We start from the raw sequence: 14,833 nt of genomic DNA on the forward strand, positions 1-14,833 counted from the left end.
CCCAAGTCCAAGTCATTAATATATATCAAGAAAAGCAGTGGTGCTAGTACTGAGCCCGGGGAATGCCACAGTAAACCTCCCAACAGTCCGAAAAACAACCGTTCACCATTACTCTCGGTTTCCTGTCACTTAGCCAATTTTGTATCCATGCTGCAGTTGGAGGGGTCAAGAGAGATGGTGGAGGCATAGAGCCACGTGTTGTCAGCATATATGTGGATGCTGACACCATGTCTATGGGTGATGTCGCCAAGAGGCAACACATAGATAAGGAAGAAGGGGCCAACGATACATTGCCAGGGGACTCCAGAGGTAATGTTGCAGGAGCCCCTTTTATTCCATGGGCTTCAGCTTTGATGACAAGCCTATTATGTAGCACTTCATCAAATGCTTTTTGGAAGCCCATATACACATCAATCGCATTGCCCTCATCAACCCTCTGTTACCTCATCAAAAAACTCAATCATCAAGTTAGTTAAACACGATTTGCCTTTAACAAATCCGTGCTGGCTTTCCTTAATTAATCCACACTTGTTCAAATGTCTATTAACTTTGTCCCGGATTATCATTTCTAAAAGTTTCCCCACGACCGAGGTTAAACTGACTGGCCTGCAGTTGCTGGGTTTATCCTTACATTTTTTTTTGAACAAGGGTGTAACATTTGCAATTCTCCAGTCCTCTGGCACCACCCCCGTATCTAAGGACGATTGAAAGATAATGGCCAGTACATCCGTAATTTCCACCCTTACTTCCCTCAGCAACTTAGGCTACATTCCATCTGGACCGGGTGACTTTATAGAATCATAGAAAGTTACACCACAGAAGGAGGCCATTTGGCCCATCATGTCCATGCCAGACGAAAAAGAGCTATCCAGCTTAATCCCACTTTCCAGCACTTGGTCCATAGCCCTGTAGGTTATGGCACTTTAAGTGCTCATCCAAGTACTTTTTAAATGAGTTGAGGGTTTCTGCCTCTACCACCCTTCCAGGCAGTGAGTTCCAGACCCCACCATCCTCTGGGTGAAAAAATTTCTCCTCAGCTCTCCTCTAATCCTTCTACCAATTACTTTAAATCTATGCCCCCTGGTCACTGACCCTTCTGCTAAGTCATAATTTTATATATCTCAATTAATTCTCCCATCAGCGCCTTTGTTCCAAAGAAAACAACCCCAGCCTATCCAATCTTTTCTCATAGCCCTGGCAACATCCTCGTAAATCTCCTCTGTACCCTCTCTAGTGCAATTACATCTTTCCTGTAATGTGGTGACCAGAACTGTACATAGTACTCAAGCTGTGGCCTAACCAAAGTTTTCTACAGTTCTAGCATAACCTCCCTGCTCTTATATTCTATGCCTCGGCTAATAAAGGAAAGTATCCCCTCTGCCTTTTTAACCAACCTATCTACCTGTCCTGCTACCTTCAGGGATCTGTGGGCATGCACTCCAAGATGCTTTTGTTCCTCTACACCTCTCAGTATCCTCCCATTTATTGTGTACTCCCTTGCCTTGTTTGCCCTCCCCAAATGCATTACGTCACACTTCTCTGGATTGAATACCATTTGCCACTGTTCTGCCCACCTAACCAGTCCATTGGTATCTTCCTGAAGTCTACAGCTTTCCTCCTCACTATCAACCACATGGCCAATTTTTGTATCATCTGCAAACTTCTTGATCAAGCCCCCCACATTCAAGTCCAAATCATTAATATATATCACAAAAAGCAAGGGACTGAGTACTGAGCCTTGTGGGACCCCATTGGAAACAGCCTTCCAGTTGCAAAAACAGCTGTCAACCACTACCCTTTGCTTCCTGCCGCTGAGCCAATTTTGGATCCAACTAGCCACTTTCCCTTGGATCCCATGGGCTTTTACTTTTTTGACCAGTCTATCATGTGGGACCTTGTCAAAAGCTGTGCTAAAATCCATGTACATTACATCAAACGCATTACCCTCATCAACCCTCCTTGTTACCTGCTCAAAAAATTCAATCAAGTTAGTCAGACACCTTTCCTTAACAAATCCATGCTGACTGTCCTTGATTAACCCGTGCCTTTCCAAATGATGATTTACGCTGTCCCTCAGAATTGATTCCAATAATTTGCCCACCACCGAGGTTAGACTGACTGGCCTATAATTACTCGGTCTATCTCTTTCTCCCTTTTTAAGCAATGGTACAACGTTAGCAGTCCTCCAATCCTCTGGCAGCACACCTGGAGCCAGGGGGGATTGGAAAATGATGGTCAGAGCCTCCGCTATTTCCTCCCTTGCTTCTCTTAGCAGCCTGGGATACATTTCATCCGGGCCTGGTGATTTATCTACTTTCAAAGATGCTAAACCCCTTAATACTTCCTCTCTCGCTATGTTTATCCCATCCAATATTTCACACTCCTCAACTACAGCGTCTGCATTGTCCCCCTCTTTTGTAAAGACAGACGCAAAGTATTCATTAAGAACCATACCTACATCTTCCGCCTCCACACATAGGTTACCTTTTTGGTCCCTAATGGGCCCTACTCTTTCCTTAGTTATCCTCTTGCTCTTTATGTACTTATAAAACATTTTTGGGTTTTCCTTAATTTTACTTGCCAGTATTTTTTCATGCCCTCTCTTTGCTTTCCTAATTTCCTTTTTAATTTCATCCCTCCATTTTCTATACTTCTCTAGGCTTTCTGCGGTATTGAGCTCTTGGTGTCTGACATAAGTTTCCCTTTTTTGCCTTATCTTACCCTGTATGCTCCTTGTCATCCAAGGAGCTCTAGATTTGGCAGTCCCACCCTTTTTCTTTGTGGGAACAAGTTTACTTTGAACTCCTTGAATCTTCCCCTTGAATGCCTCCCACAGCTCTGACACTGATTTTCCTTCAAGAAGCTGTTTCCAGTCCACTTTTGCTAAATCACTTCTCAGCTTAGTAATATTGGCCTTTCCCCATTTAGAACTTTTACTCCTGTTCTATTTTTATCCTTTTCCATAACTATGCTAAATCTAACTGAATTATGATCACTACCAACAAAATGCTCTCCCAGTGATACTCCTTCCCCCTGCCCAACTTCATTCCCTAAAATTAAAATCCAGAACTGCCCCCACTCTTGTTGGGCTTGCTACGTACTGGCTAAAAAAGTTCTCCTCAATGCAAGTTAAGAATTCTGCACCCTCTGTAAACTTTTGCACTGATTGTATCCCAGTTAATATTAGGGTAGTTGAAATCCCCTACTATTACTGCCCTATTGTTTTTGCACTTTTCAGAAATTTGCCGACATATTTGCTCTTCTATCTCGTTCTGACTGTTTGGGGGTCTATAGTACACTCCCAGCAGCGTGACTGCCACTTTTTTGTTCTTTAGCTCAACCCATATGGCCTCATTTGATGATCCTTCTAACATATCATCCCTCCTCACATCCGTAATTTTTTCTTTAACCAATATCGTCACCCCCTCCTCCTTTTATATCCCCCTCTCTATCTCATCTGAAAACCCTGCAATCAGGAAAGTTGAGCTGCCATTCCTGCCCGTTTAAGCCATGTTTCTGTAATAGCTAAGATATCGTACTTCCACGTGTCTACCTGTGCCCTCAGCTCATCTGCCTTATTCACTATACTCCTTGCATTGAGGTATATACCTTTAAGGACTGCCAAACTCCTTTGTTGTCTACTTTCTAACCTTTGTTTCCTCTGCCTTCCAAACTCACTTACTAATTTTATGCCTTTCATTTCCAGCTCTGCTTCTCTCCCTTCTAAATCTACGCTCAGGTTCCCAACCCCTGCCAAGCTAGTTTAAACCCTCTCCCACAGCACTAGCAAACCTCCCCGCGAGGATATTGGTCCCGGCCCTGTTGAGGTGCAACCCATCCGACTTGTACAGGTCCCACCTCCCCCTGAACCAGTCCCAATGTCCCAGGAATCTAAAGCCCTCCCTCCTGCACCATCTCTCCAGCCACGCATTCATCTGCTCTATCTTCCTATTTCTATATTCGCCAGCGCGTGGCACCGGGAGTAATCTGGAGATTACTACCTTTGAGGTCCTGCTTATTAATCTCATTCCTAACTCCTTAAAATCTGCCTGCAGGACCTCATCCTTCTTTCTACCAATGTCGTTGGTACCGATATGGACCACGACCTCTGGCTGTTCACCCTCCCCCTCCAGAATGTTCTGCAGCCGCTCATTGATATCCTTGACCCTGGCAACAGGGAGGCAACATACCATCCTGGAATCTCGTCTGCTGCTGCAGAAATGCCTGTCTGCTCCCCTAGCTATAGAATCCCTTATCACTGTTGCTCTCCTGAACTTCCTCCTCGCCCCCTGTACATCTGAGCCGCCCATGGTGCTGTGGACTTAGCTCTGGCTGCACTCCCCAGAGGAACCCTCTTCCCCACCAGTATTCAGAACTGAATATTAGTTAGAGAGCAAGATACCCTCAGGGGACTCCTGCACTACCTGCCTGGTCCTCCTTGTCTGTCTAGCAGTCACCCAGACCCTCCCTGCCTGCACTCTCTTAAGCTTTCCTTATCTACTTTAAGTACAGCTAGCCTTTCTAATACCTTCTCTATCAATTTTTAGCCCATCCGGTATCACAACTACCTCTTCTTTTAACTGTGACTTTGGCAGCATCTTCTTCCTTGGTAAAGACAGATATACTCATTTAGTACCTCAGCCATGCCCTCTGCCTCCATGAATAGATCTCCTTTTTGGTCCCATCCCTCCTCTTACCACCCGTTTACATGACAATAGAGGACTTTTGGATTCCCTTTTATGTTAGCCACCAGTCCATTCTCATACTCTGTCTTGGCCCCTCTTATTTCCTTTTTCACTTCCCCTCTGAACTTTCTATATTCAGCCTGGTAAATTAAAACTGGTATTATTCAGTTGGCACCAGTCATTGCGAATATTTTAAAGTAATTAGTGGATCTCCTGGGTTGCCCACAGATAGTCAGGACAAACTTCCCTCAGAGTGCGTTGATGGTGCTATAGGTATGAGAATGGGAATGTACAGCTTCCCTATCTTATGAAGTTCTAATTAGTGTTGGAGGTGTGCAGGTAGCTTTATAATGGGGAAAATCCTGTTGAAACTCACCCAGAGATATGTTAGCAAGGGCTTGTTGAGCAGCAGTCAGGAATAGGAACCCTGGCCAATTTTCCCCTCCCTAACCTAGAGGTCAAATATAGTACCAGAGTCTGCATAGCTCAGCTCATCATTGCGTAAGTTCTCTAATTGTGTTTATAACTAACTGACATATCTCAAAAAAAACATTAGGTTAGGAATGAAACAGAAGAGCAACAGTGACTTAAATGGGTGTTGTCACATTTTAAATGTTAGGAAACGTTTTTGCCCTTTTGTGGATAAATCTTGTATTGTTCGTATTTAACTTAATCTTGATGCACAAATCTTTCCTGTCCCAAAAATAACAATCTGCCTTTAAGCCCAGTGAAACTGTAGCTGAGCAACAGTAAGGAACTTCAGGAGAGGAGGGGAACAAAACCAAAAAACTAACTTTATTCCATAGAAATTTACAGCATACATAGTGGACTCATGACTACTCATAAGGTCAGAGCACGTGGAGTCAGAGGACAAGTGGTACAATGAATAGCAAGCTGGCTGCAAAACAGAGTAACGGTTAAAGGTACTTACTCAGACTGGCTAAAGTGGAAAATGGTGTTGCACAAGAATTGGTGCTGCAACCACTGTTGTTCACCATTTACATAAATGATTTGGACTCGGGAATCGGAAGTACAATTTCAAAATTTGCAGACGACACCAAATTGAGGGGTATAGTTAATACTGAGGAGGATTGCGACAAAATGCAGGAAGATGTTAATAAACTTGCAAAATGGACGTTGTAGCAGGGTATATAAGGGCCAGTACGTAGACTGACAAGGGACCTGATCCCTGAATAAGGGCAAGGCCCTTTTAAGAAGTAATTGATGCTGGAGTGGGTGGAGACCTACCCCAGTCAGGTGAGAATAAAAGGGCGAGGCACAAGAGAAACAGGGCCCCTTGAACAGGAAGCTGGAGTTGGCCTGGCTGACCTGAAAAATAGTTGCAATGCAGCTGTGGATGGCTGAAAGTCCCCAGGGCTGGGAAAGTGTACTAGGTGTTGCCAAAGGTACTGTAGTGTGACTTTGTGTGGAGTGAATTAAAAGAAGTGTTTTGATGTACAAATTGGTCAAGGACTATCATGTCATATGAAGGTTATGAGATGGTGGGACTCTGACAGCAGGTCTTATAGCAAGTAACATTTTTTGTGAATCAAGGTCCCTAGTGTAGTTAACATTCTCTAAATTATGAATAATTTAAAGGAGTAAACTCCTTAAAGGGAGTGGTAAGTAGTTTTTTTTTCTTGACATTGTTATTGTTGTTGAGCTAACTTAAGGGTTAAGTCATGACAGGAGATCCTAGGGCTGTGTCATGTTCCTCTTGTGGGAATTCAGGGATCCTTCCTGTGTCCCTGATTCCTTCACCTGTGGGAAGTGTGTCCAGCTGCAGCTACTGTTTGATGGCTCTGGAGCTGCGGATAGACTCACTTTGGAGCATCTGCGATGCTGAGAAAGTCGTGGATAGCACGTTCAGTGAGTTGGTCACACCACAGATAAAAATTACTGAGGGAGATAGTGAATGGGTGACCAACAGAGGAAGAGTAGGAAGGCAGTGCAGGGGTCCCCTGTGGTCATCTCCCTCCAAAACAAGTATACTGTTTTGGATACTGTTGGGGGAGATGGCTCACCAGGGGAAGGTGGCAGTGGCCAGGTTCATGGCACTGTGGCTGGCTCTGCTGCACAGGAGGGCAGGAAAGAGTGGCAGAGCTATAGTGATAGGGGACTCTATTGTAAGGGGAATAGACAGGTGTTTCTGTGGATGCAACCGAGACTCCAGGATGGTATGTTGCCTCCCTGGTGCAAGGGTCAGGGATGTCTTGGAGTGGCTGCAGGACATTCTGGAGGGGGAGGGTGAACAGCCAGTTGTTGTGGTGCATATAGGCACCAATGATATAGGTAAAAAATGGGATGAGGTCCTACAAGCTGAATTTAGGGAGTTAGTAGTTAAACTAAAAAGTAGGACCTCAAAGGTAGTAATCTCAGGATTGCTACCAGTGCCACTGGCTAGTCAGTAGGAATGACAGGATAGCTAGGATGAATATGTGGCTTGAGATGGTGCAAGAGGGAGGGATTCAAATTCCTGTGGAGGTGGGACCAGTACAAATTGGATGGTCTGCATCTGGGCAGGACTGGAACCAATGTCCTAGGGGGAGTGTTTGCTAGTGCTGTTGGGGAGGGTTTAAACTAATATGGCAGGGGGATGGGAACTGATGCAGGAAGTCAGTGGGAAGTAAAGTAGTGACAAACAAAAGGCAGTAAGGGAGAGTGTACAAAAACATGACTGGCCAGGTGGTCTGAGAAAGGAGGGCAAAGACCAAGGGAAGTCTAGATTAAACTGCATTTATTTCAATGCAAGAAGTCTGATGGGCAAGGCAGATGAACTCAGGGCATAGATGGGTACATGGGACTGGGATGTTATAGCTATTACTGAAACATGGCTAAAGAAGGGGCAGGACTGGCAGCTCAATGTTCCAGGGTACAGATGCTATAGGAAAGATAGAGCAGGAGGTAAGAGAGGAGGGGGAGTTGCGTTCTTGATTAGGGAGAACATCACGGCAGTAGTGAGAGGGGATATATCCGAGGGTATATATATGGGTAGAACTGAAAAATAAGAAGGGAGAGATCACTTTGATAGGATTGTACTACAGACCCCCAAATAGTCAATGGGAAATTGAGGAGCAAATATGTAAGGAGATTACAGACAGCTGCAAGAAAAATAGGGTGGTAATAGTAGGGGACTTTAACTTTCCCAACATTGACTGGGACAGCCATAGCATTAGGGGCTTGGATGGAGAGGAATTTGTTGAGTGTATTCAGGAGGAATTTCTCATTCAGTATGTGGATGGCCTGACTAGAGAGGGGACAAAACTTGACCTCCTCTTGGGAAATAAGGAAGGGCAGGTGACAGAAGTGTTAGTGAGGGATCACTTTGGGACCAGTGATCATAATTCCATTAGTTTTAAGATAGCGATGGAGAATGATAGGTCTGGCCCAAAAGTAAAAATTCTAAATTGGGGAAAGGCCAATTTTGATGGTATTAGACAGGAACTTTCAGAAGTTGATTGGGAGAGTCTGTTGGCAGGCAAAGGGATGTCTGGTAAGTGGGAGGCTTTCAAAAGTGTGTTAACCAGGGTTCAGGGTAAGCACATTCCTTATAAAGTGAAGGGCAAGGCTGGTAGAAGTAGGAACCTTGGATGACTTGGGAGATTGAGGCCCTAGTCAAAAAGAAGGAGGCATATGACATGCATAGGCAGCTGGGATCAAGTGGATCCCTTGAAGCATGTAGAGATTGCTGGAGTAGAGTTGAGAGAGAAATCAGGAGGGCAAAAAGGGGACATGAGATTGCTTTGGCAAATAAGGCAAAGGTGAATCCAAAGAGCTTCTACAAATACATAAAGGGCAAAAGAGTAACTAGGGAGAGAGTAGGGCCTCTTAAGGATCAACAAGGTCATCTATGTGTGGAACCACAAGAGATGGGTGAGATCCTGAATGAATTTCACATCGGTATTTACGGTTGAGAAAGGCATGGATGTTGGGGAACTTGGGGAAATAAATAGTGATGTCTTGAGGCGTGTACATATTACGGAGAGGGAGGTGCTGGAAGTCTTGACGTGCATCAAGGTAGATAAATCTCCGGGACCTGATGAAATGTATCCCAGGACGTTATGGGAGGTTAGGGAGGAAATTGCGGGTCCCCTCGCAGAGATATTTGAATCATCGACAGCTACAGGTGAGGTGCCTGAAGATTTGAGAGTAGCAAATGTTGTGCCTTTGTTTAAGAAGGGTGGCAGGGAAAAGCCTGGGAAGTACAGACCGGTGAGCCTGACATCTGTAGTGGGTAAGTTGTTCGAGGGTATTCTGAGGGACAGGATCTACAGGCATTTGGAGAGGCAGGGACTGATTAGGAACAGTCAGCATGGTTTTGAGAGGAAAATCATGTCTTATGAATTTGATTGCGTTTTTTTGAAGGGGTAACCAAGAAGATAGATGAGGGCTGTGCAGTAGACGTGGTCTACATGGACTTCAGCAAAGCCTTTGACAAGGTACCACATGGTAGGTTGTTACATAAGGTTAAATCTCACGGGATCCAAGGTGAGGTAGCCAATTGGATACAAAATTGGATTGACGACAGAAGACAGAGGGTGGTTGTAGAGGGTTGTGTTTCAAACTGGAGGCCTGTGACCAGCGGTGTGCCTCGGGGATCGGTGCTGGGTCTGCTGTTTGTTATTTATATTAATGATTTGGATGAAAATTCAGGAGGCATGGTTAGTAAGTTTGCAGATGACACCAAGATTGGTGGCATTGTGGACAGTGAAGAAGGTTATCTAGGATTGCAACGGGATCTTGATAAATTGGGCCAGTGGGCCGATGAATGGCAGATGGAGTTTAATTTAGATAAATGTGAGGTGATGCATTTTGGTAGATCAAATCGGGCCAGGACCTACTCCGTTAATGGTAGGGCGTTGGGGAGAGTTATAGAACAGAGATCTAGGAGTACAGGTTCATAGCTCCTTGAAAGTGGAGTCACAGGTGGATAGGGTGGTGAAGAAGGTATTCAGCATGCTTGGTTTCATTGGTCAGAACATTGAATACAGGAGTTGGGATGTCTTGTTGAAGTTGTACAAGACATTAGTAAGGCCACACTTGGAATACTGTGTACAGTTCTGGTCACCCTATTATAGAAAGGCTATTATTAAACTAGAAAGGCTATTATTAAACTAGAAAGAGTGCAGAAAAGATTTACTAGGATGCTACCGGGACTTGATGGTTTGACTTACAGGGAGAGGTTAGACAGACTGGGACTTTTTTCCCTGGAGAGTAGGAGGTTAAGGGGTGATCTTATAGAAGTCTATAAAATAATGAGGGGCATAGATAAGGTCGATAGTCAAAATCTTTTCCCAAAGGTAGGGGAGTCTATAACGAGGGGGCATAGATTTAAGGTGAGAGGGGAGAGATACAAAAGGGTCCAGAGGGGCAATTTTTTCACTCAAAGGGTGGTGAGTGTCTGGAACGAGCTGCCAGAGGCAGTAGTAGAGGCGGGTACAATTTTTTGTCTTTTAAAAAGCATTTGGACAGTTACATGGGTAAGATGGGTATAGAGGGATATGGGCCAAGTGCAGGCAATTGGGACTAGCTTAGTGGTATAAACTGGGCGACATGGACATGTTGGGCCGAAGGGCCTGTTTCCATGTTGTAACTTCTATGAATTGGCAAATGGAACTTCAATATAGATAAGTGTGAGATACTACATTTTGGTAAGAATGAGGCCACATACTGCTTGGATAATAAGAATCTAAATGGGGTAAAGGAGCAGAGGGATCTGTGGGTACAGATACACATTACTAAAAGTAGTGACACAGGTTAATAAGAAAAGGTTAATTTAGAAAAAGCAAACTGACCACTGGGGTTCATTTCTGGAGGGATAAAATTGAAAAGCAGAGAAGATATGTTTAGCTTGTAATGGACCTTGATTAGTCCACACTTGGAATATTGTGAACAGTTCTGATCTCCATATTATAAAAAAGATAGAGGCATTGGAGATGGTGCAAAAAAAATTTTACTGGGATGATACCAGACCTGAGGGGTTATGCCTATCAGGAAAGATTGAGCAGGCTTGGGCTCTTTAGAAAAACAAAACTGATGGGTGGCCTTTAAGATTATGAAAGGGTTTGATAGGGTAGACAGACAATGTTCCCACTTGTTGGGGGGAGACCAGAACTAGGGGCCCTAAATATAAGAGTCACCAATAAATCAAATAGGGAATTCAGGAGAAATGTCTTTACCCAGAGAGTGGTTAGAATGTCGAACTCGCTGCCGCAAGGAGTAGTTCAGGCGACTAGCATAGATGCATTTAAGGGGAAGCTAGATAAACACATGAGGGAGAAAGGAATAGAAGGATATGCTGATAGGGTTCGATGAAGTAGGAAGGGAGGAGGCCCACATAAACACCGGCATAGATCTGTTGGGCTGAGTGGCCTGTTCCTGTACTGTACATTGTAAGTAAATAAAATCCATCTTGTTTTGAGACTTTATGGAAAATGATTATTTACACATTATTTCTGCATCTCTTCACATCCAAAATAAAATTTAACCTAATATTACTAACTATACAGCTGTGTACACAAATGAAAGCCATAGGATTAAATTCATTTTTATGGATTTTCATTTATTTATGAACATATGAAAACAATGGGCAGGAAAAGACCAGCTGGTCCATTAAGCCTGTCCCATACTCATGATCCCAAGACCATCATAGCTAGATGAGGACTTTCATTTCACATTTACTTACACACTCTGATCTTCAAGCCTCAATTAAGAATTATGCACTGTTCTTAAAAAAAAAAAAAAAAATCCATTTCTGTTGCTGAACAAACATACCTACCAATTTTATCAAGATAGTTGTTTACAGTACAACAGAAATGGAGCAGGCTGAGACAAACTAAGGATTTATGTTTTCAATGAGCCACACAAAGCTTTGTGAAGCACAGAAAAAAGCCATTGTGGCTCTGCCATTGCTCACCTTAGTGATCTACTTTAGTCCCATTTTCCTGCTTTCCCAACACGCTTTAATATTTTTCAATTATTCAACTCCCTCTTTAACATTGTGATTGAATCAGCTTCAATAACCATGTGGTAATGTATTCCATACTTTTAAAATCTTTTGCATGAAGCAAATATTTTCTAATATCCCCCTTCATACTTCTTGTCATAGTTTTAATACACATATCCTGTACAAATACACATTTAAAAAAAAATCTGGCACACTAAGTATTGTATTTACTGAAAGAGTACACAGTTGAGCATGGTGGTTCTGGCAACCCACATTCTTAGCTGAAAACACCCCTGCTACGTAGCACTACTTCCCTCCCTCTTTTGTGACTATTCAAACATCACAAGATAGTTGTGGATGAAGGCTGTTCGACCTTGGGTTGCCAGACCTCTGGGATTACCCTGGAGTCTCCAGGAAGTGACTGCTGCAAACAATCCAAGAGGAAAAAAAGTATTTTTTTCATTTTCTTTTAACACTTTCATTTATTAGTTATAAAAATATAGGAAATGGGGAAAAAAGGCTGTTTGATTATGCAGGGTCATTGAAGGTGAGAGGACTTGTGAAGAAACCTCCAGGAATATGTCTAACTAGAGTTGGCAATCCTAATTCAAATTTGCAGCATCAAATTTGTTTTTTTTTAAGTGCTTCCAGGATTTTTCCCTCCTCTCTGGAAGTCTAGTCTATACATTGATCACTCCGTGAGAAGGTGGTCTTGATATCAAACTTAGATTTTTTTTAATTAGCTTAAACTTGTGCCTCCTTGACTTACTCCCAGCCTTCTGCCCACCCCCCAGCCCTGCCGCCTGCCTGCCTGCCTTCCTTCCCTACTCCACCCCCTTCCCTTCTCATTTCCCACCCTTCCTCTCCCCCATTCCTGGCTTCCCTTCTTATGCCTATTCCCCCGCCCCCTCACCTCCACCCTTCCCTCGCCCCTCGCCTCCGCCCTCGCCCTCATGCCCCCCCCCTCCACCCTGCCCCCCCCTCTCTCCGCCCTGCCCTCGCCCCCCCTCTCTCCGCCCTGCCCTCGCCCCCCCCTCTCTCCGCCCTGCCCTCGCCCCCCCCCCTCTCTCCGCCCTGCCCTCGCCCCCCCCCCTCTCTCCGCCCTGCCCTCGCCCCCCCCCCTCTCTCCGCCCTGCCCTCGCCCCCCCCCCTCTCTCCGCCCTGCCCTCGCCCCCCCCCCTCTCTCCGCCCTGCCCTCGCCCCCCCCCCTCTCTCCGCCCTGCCCTCGCCCCCCCCCCTCTCTCCGCCCTGCCCTCGCCCCCCCCCCTCTCTCCGCCCTGCCCTCGCCCCCCCCCCTCTCTCCGCCCTGCCCTCGCCCCCCCCCCCTCTCTCCGCCCTGCCCTCGCCCCCCCCCCCTCTCTCCGCCCTGCCCTCGCCCCCCCCCCTCTCTCCGCCCTGCCCTCGCCCCCCCCCCTCTCTCCGCCCTGCCCTCGCCCCCCCCCCTCTCTCCGCCCTGCCCTCGCCCCCCCCCTCTCTCCGCCCTGCCCTCGCCCCCCCCCCTCTCTCCGCCCTGCCCTCGCCCCCCCCCTCTCTCCGCCCTGCCCTCGCCCCCCCCCTCTCTCCGCCCTGCCCTCGCCCCCCCCCCTCTCTCCGCCCTGCCCTCGCCCCCCCCCTCTCTCCGCCCTGCCCTCGCCCCCCCCCCTCTCTCCGCCCTGCCCTCGCCCCCCCCCTCTCTCCGCCCTGCCCTCGCCCCCCCCTCTCTCCGCCCTGCCCTCGCCCCCCCCCTCTCTCCGCCCTGCCCTCGCCCCCCCCTCTCTCCGCCCTGCCCTCGCCCCCCCCCTCTCTCCGCCCTGCCCTCGCCCCCCCCCTCTCTCCGCCCTGCCCTCGCCCCCCCCCTCTCTCCGCCCTGCCCTCGCCCCCCCCCTCTCTCCGCCCTGCCCTCGCCCCCCCCTCTCTCCGCCCTGCCCTCGCCCCCCCCCTCTCTCCGCCCTGCCCTCGCCCCCCCCCTCTCTCCGCCCTGCCCTCGCCCCCCCCCTCTCTCCGCCCTGCCCTCGCCCCCCCCCTCTCTCCGCCCTGCCCTCGCCCCCCCCCTCTCTCCGCCCTGCCCTCGCCCCCCCCCTCTCTCCGCCCTGCCCTCGCCCCCCCCCTCTCTCCGCCCTGCCCTCGCCCCCCCCCTCTCTCCGCCCTGCCCTCGCCCCCCCCCTCTCTCCGCCCTGCCCTCGCCCCCCCCCTCTCTCCGCCCTGCCCTCGCCCCCCCCCTCTCTCCGCCCTGCCCTCGCCCCCCCCCTCTCTCCGCCCTGCCCTCGCCCCCCCCCTCTCTCCGCCCTGCCCTCGCCCCCCCCCTCTCTCCGCCCTGCCCTCGCCCCCCCCCTCTCTCCGCCCTGCCCTCGCCCCCCCCCTCTCTCCGCCCTGCCCTCGCCCCCCCCCTCTCTCCGCCCTGCCCTCGCCCCCCCCCTCTCTCCGCCCTGCCCTCGCCCCCCCCCTCTCTCCGCCCTGCCCTCGCCCCCCCTCTCTCCCAGTCTCTGCGCTGTCAGTGAACGGCAGCTGGTGACCTATAATGCGCATGCGCGGCCAAACATGCTCCAGACCCGATTGCGCACGCGCATCATCGATATCGGAAGCGCGCAATTTAAAGTAATATTCAAGCTTTCCCTTTTCCATTCTCCTAATTATCTTGAGCACCTCTACCTCTTTTACAGGCTGAAAAGCCCAAGTCTCTCCTGCCCTTCCTCATAGTTCAGACCTTTGACAGGAGGGATTACTATGATGGTTCTTTGCACCACGCCCTGCAGCGCTTGAATGTCTCGAACACCTTCCTCACAGCACACACCATAGCAACATTCATACAAACCGGAAAGGAAATGCATTAACCTGGCTTTTGTGATTGACTTTGACAAACATTCTTCCCGAATCCGTCTCATAACTCTGCCCTTGGCTAATAAACCCGCCCCTTACGTATCCCAGCTCTCTCAGAACAGCTGTGTTCAGCTCCCGTTTCAGCAAACTCTCCATCTTCAATCTCTGCGTAGTGATCACTGGATCAACCAGACCATAGGGACCTTGACAAGAAGCTGCAAATAGACCATCTGATACTATTTTTAAAAAATAATATGGTTTCCCCATTAACGTAATAAAAAATATCGAAATCTTGTATTGATACAGTTTTGAGGTTGATTTTCCGCAGGTTAGCGCACGCTTTAATTTAAGAACGTGAAACAGGCGCGATTCAAGGTCCTACTCGCTGCACTGTCGATGATTCTGG

At 47.7% G+C, this 14,833-nt stretch overlaps 1 protein-coding gene across 1 annotated transcript in view; it reads right to left on the reverse strand.

Annotated features, from left to right (window-relative positions):
• The window catches only part of LOC137341404 (ketosamine-3-kinase-like), a 49,043-nt gene extending 34,454 nt beyond the window's left edge, over positions 1–14,589 (reverse strand). Inside the window, exon 1 of the mRNA XM_068004521.1 lies at positions 14,443–14,589. Within this exon, the coding sequence (XP_067860622.1) occupies positions 14,443–14,583 (141 nt within the window). The 5' untranslated portion in view covers positions 14,584–14,589. The remainder of the gene's footprint in view (positions 1–14,442) is intronic.
• Positions 14,590–14,833: the final 244 nt, after the last annotated feature.

The sequence above is a fragment of the Heptranchias perlo genome, chromosome 23, assembly GCF_035084215.1.
Source record: "Heptranchias perlo isolate sHepPer1 chromosome 23, sHepPer1.hap1, whole genome shotgun sequence".
Classification (NCBI taxonomy): Eukaryota; Metazoa; Chordata; class Chondrichthyes; order Hexanchiformes; family Hexanchidae; genus Heptranchias; species Heptranchias perlo.